This window comes from Camellia sinensis, chromosome 4, assembly GCF_055761805.1.
Source record: "Camellia sinensis isolate YWXY chromosome 4, ASM5576180v1, whole genome shotgun sequence".
NCBI lineage: Eukaryota > Viridiplantae > Streptophyta > Magnoliopsida > Ericales > Theaceae > Camellia > Camellia sinensis.
Genome location: NC_138964.1, coordinates 199,440,354 through 199,457,017, shown reverse-complemented (window position 1 = coordinate 199,457,017; position 16,664 = coordinate 199,440,354). Strand labels below are relative to the sequence as shown.

Here is a 16,664-nt window from a genome sequence, read left to right as displayed (position 1 = left end):
ATAAGGAGTTACATAGGAGAATTGAAACTTTGGTGGCTGAGTCTGCTGGTAATAAGCTCGAGGGGAGGACAGAAGGTATTATGAAGATAGTTGGGAACATAAACAACGGCTATGTGTTGGATTGTCAGAAGAGTAAAGATCAGGTTGTCATGCTAGGTTTTGTAAGAAGCCTGAGTGGCTCAAGTTTACTAAAACATGGGGTGGAATTAGAAATGGAGTTGGGCCTTAGTAAGGAAGTGGGCCTAATAGGTGGGTTGGACCACACGATAAAAGGGATGGTGGTGCAAGACCTGGGCTTGAAGGATGATTTTCAAGGTGGGCCTCAAAGTGTATTAGGGCCTATGTTACGTACTTCATATTTGTCACAGACCCATGAAGGTGAAGTTTGTTCTAGATTGGAGGAACAACGAAGCAAAGGAAAGAAGAAAATAGTAAGAAAATCAAATGGAAAGAAGGTTATAGAGATGAAGTCGGGTTAGCTGGTAAAAAGATATGGCTACAAAGGGGCCACATCAAGTAAACTAGGTCCTAAAGGGGTACTATGGAGAGCAGCAGCTATGGCTTTTTCAGCATCATCTGAAAGTGAAATGGTTAGAGATAACAATGCACTTAAAGAGGCTTCTGCAACTTTACAAATATGGAAACTATTGGGAGTAAAATGCAAAGGTAATGAAGATGAGGTGTTATAAAAAATCCTGGACTTAGAGGCAAAGGATAGAGAAAGAAAGGGAAGGGGTACTGATGCTGCAAGTTGAAATGCAGTTAAAGGGGGGCTGGGTTTAGTGATATTGTTTTATGATGAAGCTAATATCATGGAATGTGAGGGGTTTGGGTAGGAAGGAAAAAAGGAGTAAAATTAAAAGCATGATGAAAGCCAGAGGAGTTGACATTGCATTGTTTCAGGAGACAAAGAAAGCTTCTATGTCAGAAATGGAGGTGAGGGAATTATGGAGTAGAGAGATGATAATTTCATGACTGTGGATGCCAAAGGAACTGCTAGTGGTCTATTATGTATATGGGATACAAGAGTGCTCCAAGTCTGATGATGCCGCTGTAGTAGACGATTCATTCTGTTATCTGGTACTTTATTCTTTTCTTTTGATTGTGTTATAGTAAATCTATATGCTCCAAATGAAATGGGGCAAATAGGGAAATTATGGGAGAGTCTGTTGAAGTTAAAGAAGGAGTCCTTGGTCTTGAGGGGTGATTTCAATTAAATCAAAAGCACTGGTGAGAGAAAATGGTGCTCTAGAAGGGATAAGGGTATGAAGGAGCTGAATGAATTCATTAACAAAAGTGAAGTGAATGATCTTCCCCTGTTAGGTAGAAGATATACATGGTACAACTCCAGGGAAAGGGAAAAATGGAGCAGAATTGACAGGGTTTTAGTGGAACTAACATGGTTGGAATCATTTAATCTAAAGTTGTAGGAGTTACCTAGAGCACTGTTAGATTATAGCCCTTTACTCTTGATGGAGGATGAGAGAGATTGGGGCCCCAGGCCGTTTAGGTTTCTGAATCCTTGGACTCTTCATCCAAATTTCTTACCTTTTATGGAAAAGTGGTGAAAGGAGCATGATGTTCAAGGCTGGGCTGGATTCAGATTATTTAAGAAGATGAAAGAGTTGAAGCTAGCTCTGAAACAGTGGAATAGTGAAGTATTTTGCAATATAAATACTAAATTGAAACAAGCAAAAGATGAGTTGCATCAGATTGATCTGGTAGCAAAGGTTAAAGAGCTTGTAGAGGCAGAAAAAGCTCGAAGAAGAGAGGTTAGTGAAGAAGCTGGCAGGTTGTATAGAATGGTGGAGTGGATGTGGCTTCAAAAATCAAGACTAAATTGGGACTTGAAGGAAGACAAAAATACAAGATATTTTCATGTGGTAGTCAAAAGTAGGCAGGGGAGAAATGAGATTAACTCCCTATCTATTGGAGATGAAGTTTTTGAAGATCCTAATAAAGTAAAGCAGGAGGTTCAAGCATATTTTCAAAGACAATATAAAGAGGAATGAAGATCAAGACTTGTGTTGGAAGGATCTTTCAAGTCAGTTAGGAACAGCCCATTTTTTGATCTACTGGAATCAGAATTTTCTGAGGCAGAGATTAGGTGTGCTATTACAGATTGTGATGGCAACAAGGCTCTGGGCTCAGATGGGTTCAACTTGGCATGTGTCCAAAAGATGTGGAAGGTAATGAAGAGTGATGTGATCAACTTTATAAGTGAATTCCATAAAAACAGTAAGTTAGTTAAAGGGATCAATAGTTCTTTTATCACTTTGGTGCCTAAAAAGGAGAATCTAGTGAGTTTAGCTAATTATCGACTAATCACTTTGGTTGGCTCATTGTATAAGATTCTATCAAAGGTACTATCCTCTAGGTTGAAGGCAGTGCTCCCTCAAATTATAAGTGAAAATCAATCAGCATTCCTAGGAGGTATGAACATATTAGATGGTGTTTTGGTAGAAAATGAGGTGGTAGATGGATAGAAGAAGTCTAGGAATTTTGAGAAAGTCTATGACTTATTAAATTGGGACTTTTTGTTTTCAATGATGATAAATTTTGGCTTTGGAGAGAAGTGGGTGGGATGGATTAAGGAGTGTATTACCTCTTCTAGACTATTTGTGCTTGTTAATGGAGCACCAACTGGTGAATTTAGTCCCCAAAGAGGGCTCAGAAAAGGAGATTCCTTGTCCCCTTTTCTGTTCAACATAGTAGCTGAGGGTTTAAATATTTTACTGTCAAGAGCTTTGGATATGGAATTGATAAAAGGGGTGAAGATTGGTGCAGGTGGGGTAGTGTTGACCCATTATAGTTTGCCAATGATTCCATCTTATTACGTGAATCTGAAGTTTTGAAAGTCAGAAATTTGAAGAGAATATTGAGGTGCTTTGAACTATTGTCAGGTCTGAGGATAAACTATCACAAAAGTGTAGTGAGTGGTGTGGGAGTTCCAGTTGAATCTATGAATGAGTTTGCATCTGTGCTAAATTGCAAAGTGAAAAATTTACCAATTAAGTATCTTGGATTACCATTGGGGGCTAAACCAAGTAGAAAAACAACTTGGAGGCGTATTTTGGACAAAGTTACAGTTAAACTAGTAGGGTGGAAAAAGGAGATTACTCTCATTTGCAGGGAGATTGACCCTGATAAAGTTTGTACTTTCTTCTCTGCCCGTATACTATCTGTCATTCTATAAAATGCCACAAGGGGTTGCAAAAGAGCTGGATAAGCTTCAGACCTCATTCCTCTGGGGTGGGTTTGAATTAAGGAAGAAGGTTCATCTAGTAAAATGAAAAGAAGTCTCTAAACCTGTTGACCAAGGAGGATTGGGGGTTAGAAGAGTTAATGAGGTGAATGCTTGCCTTTTATTAAAATGGTGGTGAAGGTTTGGAGTTGAGAGCAAAGCACTTTGGAGAAGAGTCATATGCAACAAATATAAGGTAGATGAAGGGAATTGGTGGCCTTCAGTCACCTCTAACAACAAGTGTTCAAAAATTTGGAAGGATATTGTGAAAAGTAATGAACAAAATAGCATCCTAATGGTGTTTTTTTTTTTTGGAAAATTGTCAGTTAAAAGTGGGTAATGGCCATAGAGTGAAGTTTTCGATGGATAAATGGTGTGAAAATATAAGTCTTAAAGATGATTTCCTACTGTTATATAGACTGGTAGTAAACAAGGGAGAGTCTTTCTCTGCAATGATGGAAAGGAAGGTGGTTACAGGTGAGTGGTTGTTCCAATTCAGAAAGGAGCTATATGATTGGGAAAGTGTGGAGGTTACCAGATTGATAGGTTTTTTAGAGGTTCGTCCTATCCTCTGGTCTCCCTTGGAAGATACACTGGTGTGGGAGGCTTCAAAAACAGGGAGGTTTACAGTTGAATCAGTCTATAAATTTCTGGCAGGTGGTTTTGGCAGCTATAGTAGAACAAGCAAAAGGGTGTGGGTGAAGTACATTCCTCCTAGAGTCCAATTCTTTGCGTGGCTTGCTTGGAATGGTAGACTTAAAACAACAGACTTTCTTCTTTGAATTGGTGTTCTCAATGCTAATGCATCAACCCTCTACATTATGTGCAAATCTGTGGATGAGTCAATTAATCATGTCCTATTGTCTTGCCTAGTGACTTGGAGAGTGTGGTCAAAAATACTAAATTGGTGGGGAGTACAAGGTGCACTGCCTGATACAGTGGAGGCTATTCTTCACTGGTGGGCAGGGTTTAGGCTCAGTAAAAAGAAGAGGATGATGTGGAAAGCTCTTCTTATTACAGTGTTATGGTCCGTGTGGAAACATCGTAATGAATGCTTATTTAAAGATGTTATTCCAAATGTCGAAGGTGTGTGTGATCTGATAAAGTTTAGAATGGCAGTGTGGTTCAAGGAAGTGTTTAAAGATCATAAATTCACAGTGCATGATTTTCTCTTTAACTTGAAGCATATTAGATTCTGTTTGGGTAGTGGTGAGAGGGCAGTGCTATAAGGATGCTTAGTTGTAGGGTGTCTTGCTGCTGGGATGTTTCATTTTGTTCAGTAGGGGGCCACGCAATGTGATCTTCAATTGCTGGGTGGCTTGATGAAATTGGAATCTTGGTGGAGGGTATAATTGTTAGTTTTGTTGTTGCTGGGCCTCGCAGTGTAATTTTCATTGGCTGGTGGATTGATGAAGTTGGATTCTTGGTGGAGGATATCATTGTTAGCTTTATTGTTGTTGGTACTATTATGTAATTAATTAGGTTTTGGTTGGTTATTTTGGGAGTGTTTTGGGGGGTTTATTTTACCTAGGTGCTCTTTGTGAAATTTGGTGAGGTTGTTGTATAAGTGGGTGCCTATTTTGGTGGGTTTTATGTTGGTATCTCTCCAACTTTGATGGCTTGAGCTTGCATATGATTGGGTGGTCCTCTTGGTGCCAGCCTAGTTGGGATTTGGAGGTTCACTATGATGCTTATTGCTCTTGCCTTGCTTTATTGATGTATTCATGTGCTTTACCCTTTGTTTTCATCAATAAAGTTTATTTTTTGCCGATCAAAAAAAAAAGGGTCTTAATTTTTTTAAATTAAGGGGCTTTAACTTAGTTGGCTAGCTCTTTGGCCACCAAGTCTCTTTTAAAAGTGATGTCTTAGGTTCCACTCTTAGGAGTGAAATAGGAGGGCAATATTTATTTACAAAGTATGTGGGTGCGAGTTTCAACTCTCTTCATAGTGCTAATCTGGCAACTAACCATTGACTTTTGCTAATTTAAAAACAAACAAAAAAAAGTCTCAATTTTAAAAAATATAGTGAGATAAGGTTTTAAGTTTGTTTCTAACTTTGGGGCTACCTTTGGGGGCCAATTCAAGGAGGAATAAGACATGGCAGCCTATTGTGGATAAGGTGAAGGTGAAACTATCATCATGGAAAAGGAAGCTATTATCTTTTGCTAGTAGATTGACACTTATCAAGTCTGTGTTATCAAGCTTGCCTATCTATTATTTATCTATTTTTAGAATGCCAAAAGGAGTGGTAAAGAGTATTGAGAGGTTGCAAGCTGCTTTTCTATGGAGGGGATTCAGAGTTGAAGAGAAAGTTTTATCTAGTGAAATGGATGGAAGTTACCAAGACTAAAGAGCAAGGAGGCCTGGGTTTAGGCAGAATCAAGGATTTGAGTGAGAGTTTGTCACTAAAATGGTGGTGGAGATATGGTTCTAAGAATGGTTTATAATGGAAGGGTGTTGTGTGCAGTAAGTATGATCATGATGGTGGTGGCTAGAGTCCATGTATGGTGATCTCTAGTTCGATGTCCATAGTTTGGCAAGATATACTATCCTCTGTGCTGGAAAATGGTGATCTGTATTCATTTTTTGTTAATAATTCAAAATTTGTGATAGGTAATGGAGAGAGGATTCATTTTTGATGGGATACATGGTTGATGAATGAAAAGTTGAAGGATGTCTTCCCTAAACTTTTCAGTTTATCTAAGACTAAAGATGGTTCACTAAAGCTTTTGGTTCAAACCAGAGAAGTAGCAGGGGAGTGGAATTTCTCATTCAAAAGACCTTTAAGAGCTTGGAAAGAGAAGGATGTCAGAAGACTTATTGAGGTGTTGAATGGTGTTTCCAATTTAAGGGTCAATTTAGATGATCAAGTAAGGTGGATTGTTGATTCGTCCGGATCTTTTTTAGTTTCATCTGCTAGGCGAAGGTGTGAGCTTAATCATGGCCCATCCATTAGTATCATGAAACTGTTGTGGGGGTAATGGTGCATCACCAAAGGTTAAGTTTTTTGGCTAGTTGGCTTGGAAAGGAAGAGTAAAAACAACAGCATACCTTCAAAGAATAGGAGTTCTGGATTCCAATGTAAACAATCTTTGTCCTTTTTGTAGGGAGGTAGTGGAATCTATTAATCACATACTTCTACACTGTCCTTTGGTATGAAGGTTGTGGTCTGAAATTCTAGAATGATGGAATTTGTCTTGGGTTATACTTGGGTCTGTTGGAGGCCTTTTGGAGTGGTGGTCTGGTATGAGTTTTAACAGATTTGAAAGGCGGATTTGGAAGTCTATTCATTTTACTTTCTTGTGGTCTGTGTAGAAGATCATAAATAAGTGTTTGTTCCAAGGAGTTCATCTAGATTTCAAGGGTCTTCGGGGATTATTAAAATTAGAATTGCTTTATGGTTGGAATATAACACAGTAGGGATGCCGTTTTTTGTCAATGATGTGGTCTTCAATTTGCAGCAATTAAGGTTTTGTTCAAGATAGCTAAAATGTTGCAGAGGTCTGGGTTGATTTAAGTGGGAGTTTTGTTTGTTCGGTTGGGTGCTTTTGTTCTATTTTGTTGTTTGGTTTGGTTTTGTTGGCTTCTTACCAACATCTTGTCTTGAGCTTTCATTTGATTGGGTGTCCTTCTTGGTGTCAACCTAGTTGGGATTAGGATGGGTTGCTTAGTTATTGTTGCTCTTGTCTTCTCTTTATTGATGTTTGCCCATATCTAATGTATGTTTGTTATCATCAATAAAGTTTTTTTCTTTGCCGATCAAAAAAAAAAAAAAAAAAGTTTATTTCTAACTTCAGATTGCCAAAAATCTTGAATCACTATTCTATGTACACATAATATAGAATATCTATTGCATATGTGACTGACAAATAAAATAATATTTAATAAAATTCCACAGCTAATGCAAAATCATCAATAATGTTTAATATATATAACAATGCAGCAGCAGCAGATAACTAAATTTTGTTTATAAAGAAAGGGTTCAAAAGCAAATAAAGATGATAGGAGTGAGTGAGTGAGTGAGTGAGTGAGTGAGTGAGTGAGAGAGGGAAAGAAAAAATTAATGTGTGATCTAAAAAATTATTTCATAGTGAAGTGAGGTAAGGTGAGGTGAGCTGGTAATCAAAATAAATTTAGACTACACAATAATATGTATATATATATACACACATATTCCATTTTGAAGCATCTTGGTTGATCAGATTAAAACAAAACACTAAGCAAGCATAATATAGATTATGAAATGATGAAAGTGTTCAAACACATAATTTTGAAGCATCTAAGTTGATGATATTAAAGAAAAACACAAAGCAAGCATAATATAGAGTATGAAATGATGGAACTGTCGAAACACATAATTCACCATCATCATCATATAATCAGCAGCCCATGAAAGTGACTCTCTCAAAACCCGAGATCATCTGGTAGTGAAACATCATTGAGGACATCACTAATCGCCGCCGCGGCCAAGACTCGGGCAAACCATCCTCTTTTTTTCTTCTTTGTAGGCTCAGCCTGTTCTTGCACTTGCACCAGAGCTGGAGGAGGACAAGGTGAATTATACTGCCCGGCTGCTGCTGCTGCCGCCCATATGACCGTGGACCCATGACTGGAGGAGGATAACAAGCGGTCAAGCTAGTCATCGCCGCCATAACAGGCGGCGGAGGAGACAACCCCGCTTCGACAACCTTCTCATCTTCCCACTCAAACATGAAATTGAGCGTACCGTTGGGATTTCCAGAAGGGGTTCGAACATGATAGGTCAAACTACCCTCGATCGAGCCCATCAGGTATTTAACCTTCACAAACACTTCTCCAATGACCTTATCGCTGCCGTTTTGATCGCAACAGTTGAGCTCGAACACGACGATTTTGGTCTCCGCGGACTCCTTACCTAAGTTGAAAGTGATCTGACCGTTCCAGGTCGGGTTCGTGTCACCGTCTCTGTCCACGGTGGTCTTCGGCTTTCCACCGCCAGAGATGAAGACGTACGCGCACACCTCCATCTTGTTCAAAAGTTGGACTCTCTGGAGATCTTTCGCTGATATGAACGAGATCTTCAGAGTGCGTTGATTCTTCTCCATGGTGATCTTAATTCCTCAATTCAAACGGAAACAGAACCCTAAAATGAGAGAGAGAGAGAGAGAGAGAGAGAGAGAGAGAGAGAGAGAGAGAGAGCACAGGGAGGAGAGGACTGGGGGAGTATAGACCTTTTTTGGAAGTTAGGTGGGGGAGTATAGACACTGAAGATATGGTCGTGGAAGATTGAGGCTCATTTTGGCAACAGTTAAAAAAGTAAATTTTTTTGGGAAATTATTCAATACTCTCGGAGCACCACGTGTTCATACTCCAAACCAATCATCAATTAGTTAGTCACATGTTGTCCCCCCATCTCTAACATAAATCGTGGGCCCTCGTGTCTTTTCACCAATCAAAAGCTTATGGAATACCACGTGTCCATATTCCGGGAGTACTGAATAATCACCCAATTTTTTTACCTTCAAAAGTTAGTTTTTTTAAGTTAAAAGAAGTCAGTTTTTTATTTATTTTTATTTTTTTTGGTTAAAAAAAGTGAAAAAGTAAAAAATTTAATTTTTTATTAATTTTTTAAAACACACCTGCGTTATGCTACGGATTATGAAAAAAAATATTATGAAAATAATCATGAAATGACTTCTTTTAAAAAACTGACTTCTTTTAACTTAAAAAAACTAACTTTTGAAGGTAAAAAAATTGGGTGATTATTCAGTACTCCCGGAGTATGGACACGTGGTGTTCCATAAGGTTTTGATTGATGAAGAGACACGAGGGCCCACGATTTATGTTGGAGATGGAGGGACAACATGGGACTAACTAATTGGTGATTGGTTTGGAGTATGAACATGTGGTGCTCTGAAAGTATTGACTAATTTCCCAAAAAAATTTACTTTTCTAACTGTTGCCAAAATGAGCCTCAATCTTCCACGACCATATCTTCAGTGTCTATACTCCCCGACCTAACTTCCAAAAAAAAGGTCTATACTCCCCCAGTCCTCTCCTTCCTGCGCTCTCTCTCTCTCTCTCTCTCTCTCACTCATTTTAGGGTTCCGTTTCCGTTTGAATTGAGGAATTAAGATCACTATGGAGAAGAATCAACGCACTCTGAAGATCTCATTCATATCAGCGAAAGATCTCCAGAGAGTCCAACTTTTGAACAAGATGGAGGTGTGCACGTACGCCTTTATCTCTGGTGGTGGAAAGCAGAAGACCGTCGTGGACAGAGACAGTGACACGAACCCGACCTGGAACGGTCAGATCACTTTCAACTTAGATAAGGAGTCCGCGGAGACCCAGATCGTCGTGTTCGAGCTCAACTGTTGCGATCAAAACGATGGCGATAAGGTCATCGGAGAAGTGTTTGTGAAGGTTAAAGACCTGATGGGCTCGATCGAGGGTAGTCTGACCTATCATGTTCGAACCACTTCTGGAAATTCCAACGGCACACTCAATTTCATGTTTGAGTGGGAAGATGAGAAGGTTGCCGGAGCGGGGTTGTCTCCTCCGCCGCCTGCTATGGCGGCGATGACTAGCTTGACCGCTTGTTATCCTCCTCCAGTCATGGGTCCACGGTCATATGGGGCGGCAGCAGCAGCAGCCGGGCAGTATAATTCACCTTGTCCTTCTCCAGCTCTGGTGCAAGTGCAAGAACAGGCTGAGCCTACAAAGAAGAAAAAAGGAGGATGGTTTGCCTGAGTCTTGGCCGCGGCGGCGATTAGTGATGTCCTCAATAATGCTTCACTACCAGATGATCTCGGGCTTTGAGAGAGTCACTTTCGTGGGCTGCTAATTATATGATGATGATGGTGAATTATGTGTTTCGACAGTTCCATCATTTCATACTCTATATTATGCTTGCTTTGTGTTTTGCTTTAATATCATCAACTGAGATGGTTCAAAATTATGTGTTTGAACACTTTCATCATTTCATAATCTATATTATGCTTGCTTTGTGTTTTGTTTTAATCTGATCAACCAAGATGCTTCAAAATGGAATATGTGTGTATATGTGTATATACATATTATTGTGTAGTCTAAATTTATTTTGATTACCAGCTCACCTCACCTCACCTCACTTCACTATGAAATAATTTTTTAGATCACACATTAATTTTGTCTTTCCCTCTCTCACTCACTCACTCACTCCTATCATCTTTATTTGCTTTTGAACCCTTTCTTTATAAACAAAATTTAGTTATTTGCTGCTGCTGCATTGTTATATGTATTAATTTGATATTTGATTTCTTAAGTTAACTACTATATATCTTGCTGGCTCTATATGTATAGATTGCTTAGCATATAGTATGGTAATAATGGCTAAGACTAGTGTTTGTTTATGTAAAATCTTACTCAAAGATTTTCATTATATGCTTACTTCAAGTGGTTTTTATGATAGCGCTATTGTTTAGGGTTTTCTTATATAGGAACCAAAAGTGAACCAAACACTGTAAATGCCAAGTTGCTAAGACAAACAATTTCTTCCTGGGGTCTTCTTCTCTCATAATTTTCTTCAATCTCTTATCTTTCAAATACACAATTAAACCCTTCAGTGGCTTCCAACCAAGCCCAGTTCAAAACCGCTTTTCTCTAACCAAAACACCACCCTCACCACCACCACCACCACGTGAGAGAAGAGGCCGGCAGAAGCAGGCAAGCTGGGGCGATTCCTAGGCATCAGGCAGTGGCCTTGGGGCATTTAGGTTGTCGAAATCAGAGACCCTTCAACCAAAGAAAGACATTTTCTTGGGACATTTGACACTGCTCATAAAGCAGCGCTTGCTGATGATAGGGTTGCCCTTTCCATTAAGGGGGCGTATATGAGCCATATCAACTCACAAGGACAGTGTTTTCACAGGCCTATGCGGATAAGTGTAATTTTAGCTTTGATTATATTTTAGTAACATGATAAACCTTTGATCCCAACAAAGACTAATACTAATCTTCATATATAAAGCCAATGATAAGCAAAAAAATGTTTTTCAATAAAATAAAAATAAAAATTGAAAGATTGATATACTAACAAAACTTAGCGATTATTTGTCAAAAGTAAAAGAAAGAGAAAAAACTCAAAAACTAAATTAATAAGAATGAAAATGTTTGTAAAGATGAATATGGGGGAAAATAAAATAAAAAAAAATTATAGCACCTGTTAGGAAAATCATGTGAGTTTCAGTTATAAGAAATTTGGCACAAATATTTTATTAAAATGCATTTGTCACATATACATGTATAATGTCTCACAACTTACAAACTCGTATTTTTTTGATCAAAAAAAAAGGACCCTTTATTGATGATGGAAAACCTTACAAGAAGGAAAAAAACATCAGCAAAAGGGAGGAATGATGCAAGCCAAACACAAGGCAGCACCATACCATGACCCTGTTGGTGGGGAACCAACAGAGACAGCAAAACTAATATAGCCACCACCAGCAGTAGATACAATAGAAGCCTGCAGCAGATACACAACAAAACTAACACAATAGAGGCTTGCAGCAAATACACAGCAGCAGATACAAAGTATCAGACCAGCCACACAGCAGCAAAAAACAGGTCCAGAATCCACCCAACAGATTTTCACCCAACAGACCCAGCAGATTTTCACCCATCAGTCCCACAAACAACCCTTAGATTATAACAGACCATACACCCCAAAACCAGTCCAGAATTCACCTCAACAGGCTAAGAATTGATCCAAACCATGGCACTCCTCAAATGCATTCCTTAATCTGAGCCAAATTCACAGCAGCAAAGGAAAATAGGTCCAGAATTCACCCACCAGATTTTCACCCATCAGACCCAGAATTCACCTCAGCAGGCTAAAAATTGATCAAATCCATGGCACTCCTCAAATGCATTCCTTAATCTGAGCCAAATTGATGATTATATCCGAGACAGAGTACATGAACCTTTTTACAGAAGCTTTAACCCATAAAGCAAATCTAGTCTTTATCAGCTCACCTAACTCAAAAGCACAAGGTAGCACTCCATTAAACAAACAACCATTCCTAAACTTCCAAATGGACCAAAGTATAATACATGGCAAGGCTCTCCACAATCTTCTAACTAACTTCTTATAATTCCACCCTATCCACCAATGAAATAATCCATCAAGGCTCTCTACAATCTTCTAACTAACTTACAAACTTGTATTATCATAACAATTGACGTTATAATCCTTTGAGCAACAACAGATACAAAATTAAGAATAAGATGTATTATACTAAAACTTCAAAGTGAAAGTTTTGCAACTCAAAATACTTTGCAATTTTCTTAGACACCTAATATATATTAAATCAACTAGATTCATGACCAAAAAAAGGGGGAGGGGGATTAAAATATATATCTTAAATTTAAATAGTAGATAGAACTATGAAAATTTAGATTAAGATAAGAAGATAAAGAATTATTTAAAATGAAAATGGGAATATAAGTATTGACGACAATGATTACAACAAAACAAATCCAGCAATTGAAATACAAGTTTTGCATACCTTTCCATTGTTGTAATGTAACAGATTTTGAAAACCGTGTTGTGCGTACCGGAATCCGCACTAGATGAAAGTGGATCAGGGCTCCGCACTCAGTTGGACTATCCAAGGACCGGGACTCCTGCCACAAGAAGCACCGTTAGAGCTGCTCGGCCGGATAACCCCTCCGGCATGGGAATCAGTGATCGGAGAAGGAATGTATGTTAAGTGTGATTAGAACAGTTCTCCTTAGTTCAGTTCAATTCAGTTACCTTCAATGTGAAGTTTATGAAATATATATAGTATTCCTTACATGCTTCTCAAGGTGGTTTCATGGAATGTGGATGCTGCCAGGTGTCCTTTCAGCATTGCGCAAGGTGGGGGACCACCTGGTAGTTGTCATTGATTGCATATACTCATTGTAGGCATGCTGATAACAAATCACATTCCTTTGGTTCAACAACTTCCGTGATTCAAGGTGTGGGGGACCAGCTGAGGTGGCAACCTGCACATGCTTGCACTCACAGCTCCCACATTTCCTTGTGAGGTTTCTCCAGCTTGGTACTCATGTACTTCAGCTCGGTACTGATGTGCCTCGGCTCGGCCTTTTTCAGGATCATTCATGGAGATGGGCTGGCCCATTATCTGTTCGGCCCACAAATTCCGTTTTGTAGCTCGGCCCAGACCAGCACTGCGACTGGGCTAGCCTTTCCACTGCGGGTTGGGCCCAAGTGCTTGAGGACTTGGGTGGACTGTTGATCATGAAGTTGGGCTTAACTGGTTTGTCCATATACTTATCTGACCCACTTGGATTCAGACTTTGTCGGATTGGGCCGACCCAAGGCTTGGACCTGACCCATTTCACATTTAGCCCCTTCATTTGCCCCCTAGCTTGTGCTAAGGTTCCCCTTGGGGGGAGCTATTGTTCAGCTTTCCAAGCATCGCGTCATTTTGGTTCTCCCCCAGTTCGGCCTTGGTGGCGGTTCAATCGTGACACATAATTCCTGCATGCGTCCTTTCATGTAACACGTGGCGACGTGTGATAGGTGTGCAGAGATAATGCGTCGACTCCATACCGAAGGTCGTGATTCGTGTACCTGCACGCCGACTAGTGTAATAAATGCTCAGGCTATCAATTAAAATCCCTTGATTTACTTTTCTCATTCCTCTAGTGAGTTCCAAAGAGAGAGAAAGAGCTTCTTCCCATTCCTTTGGACCGATCTCATTGGTGCTCCGCTTGGGCTTCTTCGCCGCTGATCCTGCTTCGCTACCACTATTCTAATCTCTGTAAGTCATCTCATGACTCTTCTTCTCTTTCCCTTTTCTGTTTTAATCATCTTGTTTGGCCCATTTGCTATCCGTGTCCCATACTTTGTTATCTGAATCCTACTTCTGTCCCATTAGGTTGGTCGAATGGGGAAGTTCCGTTACTTGGTTGATACCCCAGAGGCCATGGTTATGTTCCGTCTAGATTACAATATTCCCCATGACGTTACCCTTTCACTGGCGAAAGTAGACGCCAAACGTATGGGTACGAGGAACACCGTTGCCTTTCCCATCGCAGCAATAGTCGAGGGAAGGGTTCGGTTTCCTCTTGACCCGTTAGTGCGCCGTTTTCTGCATCAAGTCCAGTTAACCCCAATGCAAGTATCTGTGAACCTTTTCTGTGTTGTTTGCGGCGTACCTGCCCTCAATAGACGACTGGGCCTGAACCTTGACATATGGGATATCTTGGGATGTTACACCATTTCTCATAACAAAGACCATAGTACATATTACCTGCGTGTTCGGCTGATTGTCACTTAGTTACTGGACTACCTGATTCGGATAAACACAATGATGATTTCCTACAAGTTGGTGAAAATTGGGAGTTCCCCGCCGAAACCGAGTTTCAATCTGAACGGATGCCACAGAAAGACGGCTACCCAAGTTCGGGCCTCTCCTTCTAATGCCTTTGGTGTTTCTTACTCTATTTTGAATATTGCTCTAATGGGTTGCTTTCTTTTTACAGAGTCCTCCCGTTTCCAACGAAGACTGAACCGAGAGAATGCTGAAGCCATCAAAGCTGCCTTGAGGTATAAAAAGAGATCTGCACCTAAGTTATTGGACTACCAGTCAACTTACCGTTCCGTTATTCCAAAGAAGGCAAGGCTCGCTGCTGCTCTTCTGGACTCTGATACTGAGACTGACACGTCTCTCACCCCTCTTGTCTCGAGCCGTCGCAGGAGTCAAGATGCATTTTCTGAGAGAGCACACTCCCCCGCCCCCAGTTTCGCAGGGAGTGGGTCTGTGGCGAAGAGAAGGGTGTTGGTGGATTTAGAGGCCGAAGCCTTCGAAGCCTCCGGTGCTTTGCAAACCCCTCTAGAGAAGACCGAGGTGAAGAGCCTCATAGAGGTAAAGATGGAAGTTGGAGCTTCTAGGACCCTTGTGACTGCTGCCGAGCCCTCAACTTCAGTCGCTGCACGAGCAAAAAAGAGAAGAAAGGAGGTTGGCAAAGCAGTGGTGGGGGAAGCTTCTCAGGATCCTGCTGAGGATGATGCTTTTGAGAAATGGGAGCCGCCAATATTGCATGAGGGCAGGCCCATTTCCACCTCTGATTCAGTTGTCGCTTCACAAGATTTTTCCTTTGATTTGACCAAGTTTTTGTTGTTGCTGGTTGACGTGATTTTCTCTTTGAACTTGCAATTTGATGTTGTTTGGCTTTTATGTCTGAATGTATTCTATACTGCTTGCCCCCTGCCGAGCTCTGTTTGGACCTTTGGGCCGAATAGGTGCTCGGTCTGATTCTATACTGTCTTTAAATAGATGCTCTGTCTGATTTCTATATTGCTTGCCCCCGGCCGAACGTTGTTGGGGCCTTGGGGTCGGACTAATGCTCGGTGTGGCACTGCACTATTTGCCCCCGGCCGAGCACTGTTGGGACCTCAGGGTCGAACTAGTGATCGGCGTGGCTAACGGATATGTGGTATGGCTGTGCTTTGAGTTCGTAAGTGGGTCTTACTTAGGTCCAGGTTGGTTTCGAAAGAAAACAATTGTTTGCCCCCACCTGGAGCTAAGTAAGATCGATACTGAAGAGTTGTCCCTTGTATAGAACTGCTTGAGTTTGTTTCAACTTTGATAGTACAAGTGCATCTGAATGAGAGAAATGCAAAGAGGGATGTCTTACTCAGGTCCAGGTAGGTTTTTTTAAAAAAACAATTGTTTGCCCCCAGCTGGAGCTGAGTAAGGCTGATGCTAGAAGTTTGCTCTTGACGTAGCTCAGTTGAGTTTGTTCCAACTCTGCTGGTTTGAATCAATACTGAAGTGTTGATGTGCTGATACTTAAGAAGTTCTGTAGGTGCAAAGATGTGTGCTGTGTAGTTTCCACCAAGCAATTCCACTTGGCTAAATAGAGATATTTTACTTAAGATACATTAGTGCGGTTTCCACCAAGCAATTCCACTTGGCTAAATAGAGATGTTTACTTAAGATACATTAGTGCGGTTTCCACCAAGCAATTCCACTTGGCTGAATTCCAATTTAGTTGCCGAACATTTTTCCACCAAGCTATACCACTTAGCATGTTTGAGTGCTAACCAAATTTAAATTCCGTTCAGTCGTTCTAAAACTGAGCCATTTGGGTTAAAACCAATGTTAATTCCATTTGACAAACATCAAAGCTAGTTCTGTTTGGTAAAGACCAAAGCTAATTCTGTTTGATACACATCAAAGCTGATTCCGTTTGGTAGAGACCAAAGCTAATTCCATTTGGTAAGAACCAAAGCTAATTCCATTTGGTGGGAGCCAAAGCTTATTCCATTTGATAAACATCAAAGCTAATTACAAGAATTGGATAAATCTGAGAGGAGTGGGAAAACATTCGCATTGGTCAACAAATAAGTGCCTTTACATCCTGATAGAGAAGTTAGGGGATGATT

The 16,664-nt window shown here is 40.3% G+C and overlaps 2 protein-coding genes across 2 annotated transcripts; one reads left to right on the top strand and one right to left on the bottom strand.

The window, feature by feature from the left end:
* Positions 1–2,549: 2,549 nt before the first annotated feature.
* On the top strand, positions 2,550–5,594 carry LOC114305744 (uncharacterized). Its single transcript, XM_082924013.1, has 4 exons — positions 2,550–2,787; positions 2,904–3,151; positions 3,663–3,721; positions 5,477–5,594. The coding sequence occupies exons 1-4, from the start codon at positions 2,550–2,552 to the stop codon at positions 5,592–5,594; spliced, it is 663 nt and encodes a 220-aa protein (XP_082780139.1).
* Positions 5,595–7,623: 2,029 nt separating this feature from the next.
* Positions 7,624–8,328, bottom strand: LOC114313660 (protein SRC2 homolog). Its single transcript, XM_028260066.2, has one exon. It carries the CDS (start codon positions 8,326–8,328, stop codon positions 7,624–7,626), a length of 705 nt encoding a protein of 234 aa, XP_028115867.2.
* Positions 8,329–16,664: the final 8,336 nt, after the last annotated feature.

Excerpts from the sequence above, each read along its gene's own strand:
- LOC114305744 (XM_082924013.1), top strand. The coding sequence starts at position 2,550 with ATGATAAATTTTGGCTTTGGAGAGAAGTGGGTGGGATGGATTAAGGAG. Across the intron at positions 2,788-2,903 it reads AGGGGTGAAGATTGGTGCAG|GTCTGAGGATAAACTATCAC; the intron begins GTGGGGTAGTGT and ends AACTATTGTCAG. Across the intron at positions 3,722-5,476 it reads GGAAAGGAAGGTGGTTACAG|AATGCCAAAAGGAGTGGTAA; the intron begins GTGAGTGGTTGT and ends ATCTATTTTTAG.
- LOC114313660 (XM_028260066.2), bottom strand. The coding sequence starts at position 8,328 with ATGGAGAAGAATCAACGCACTCTGAAGATCTCGTTCATATCAGCGAAA.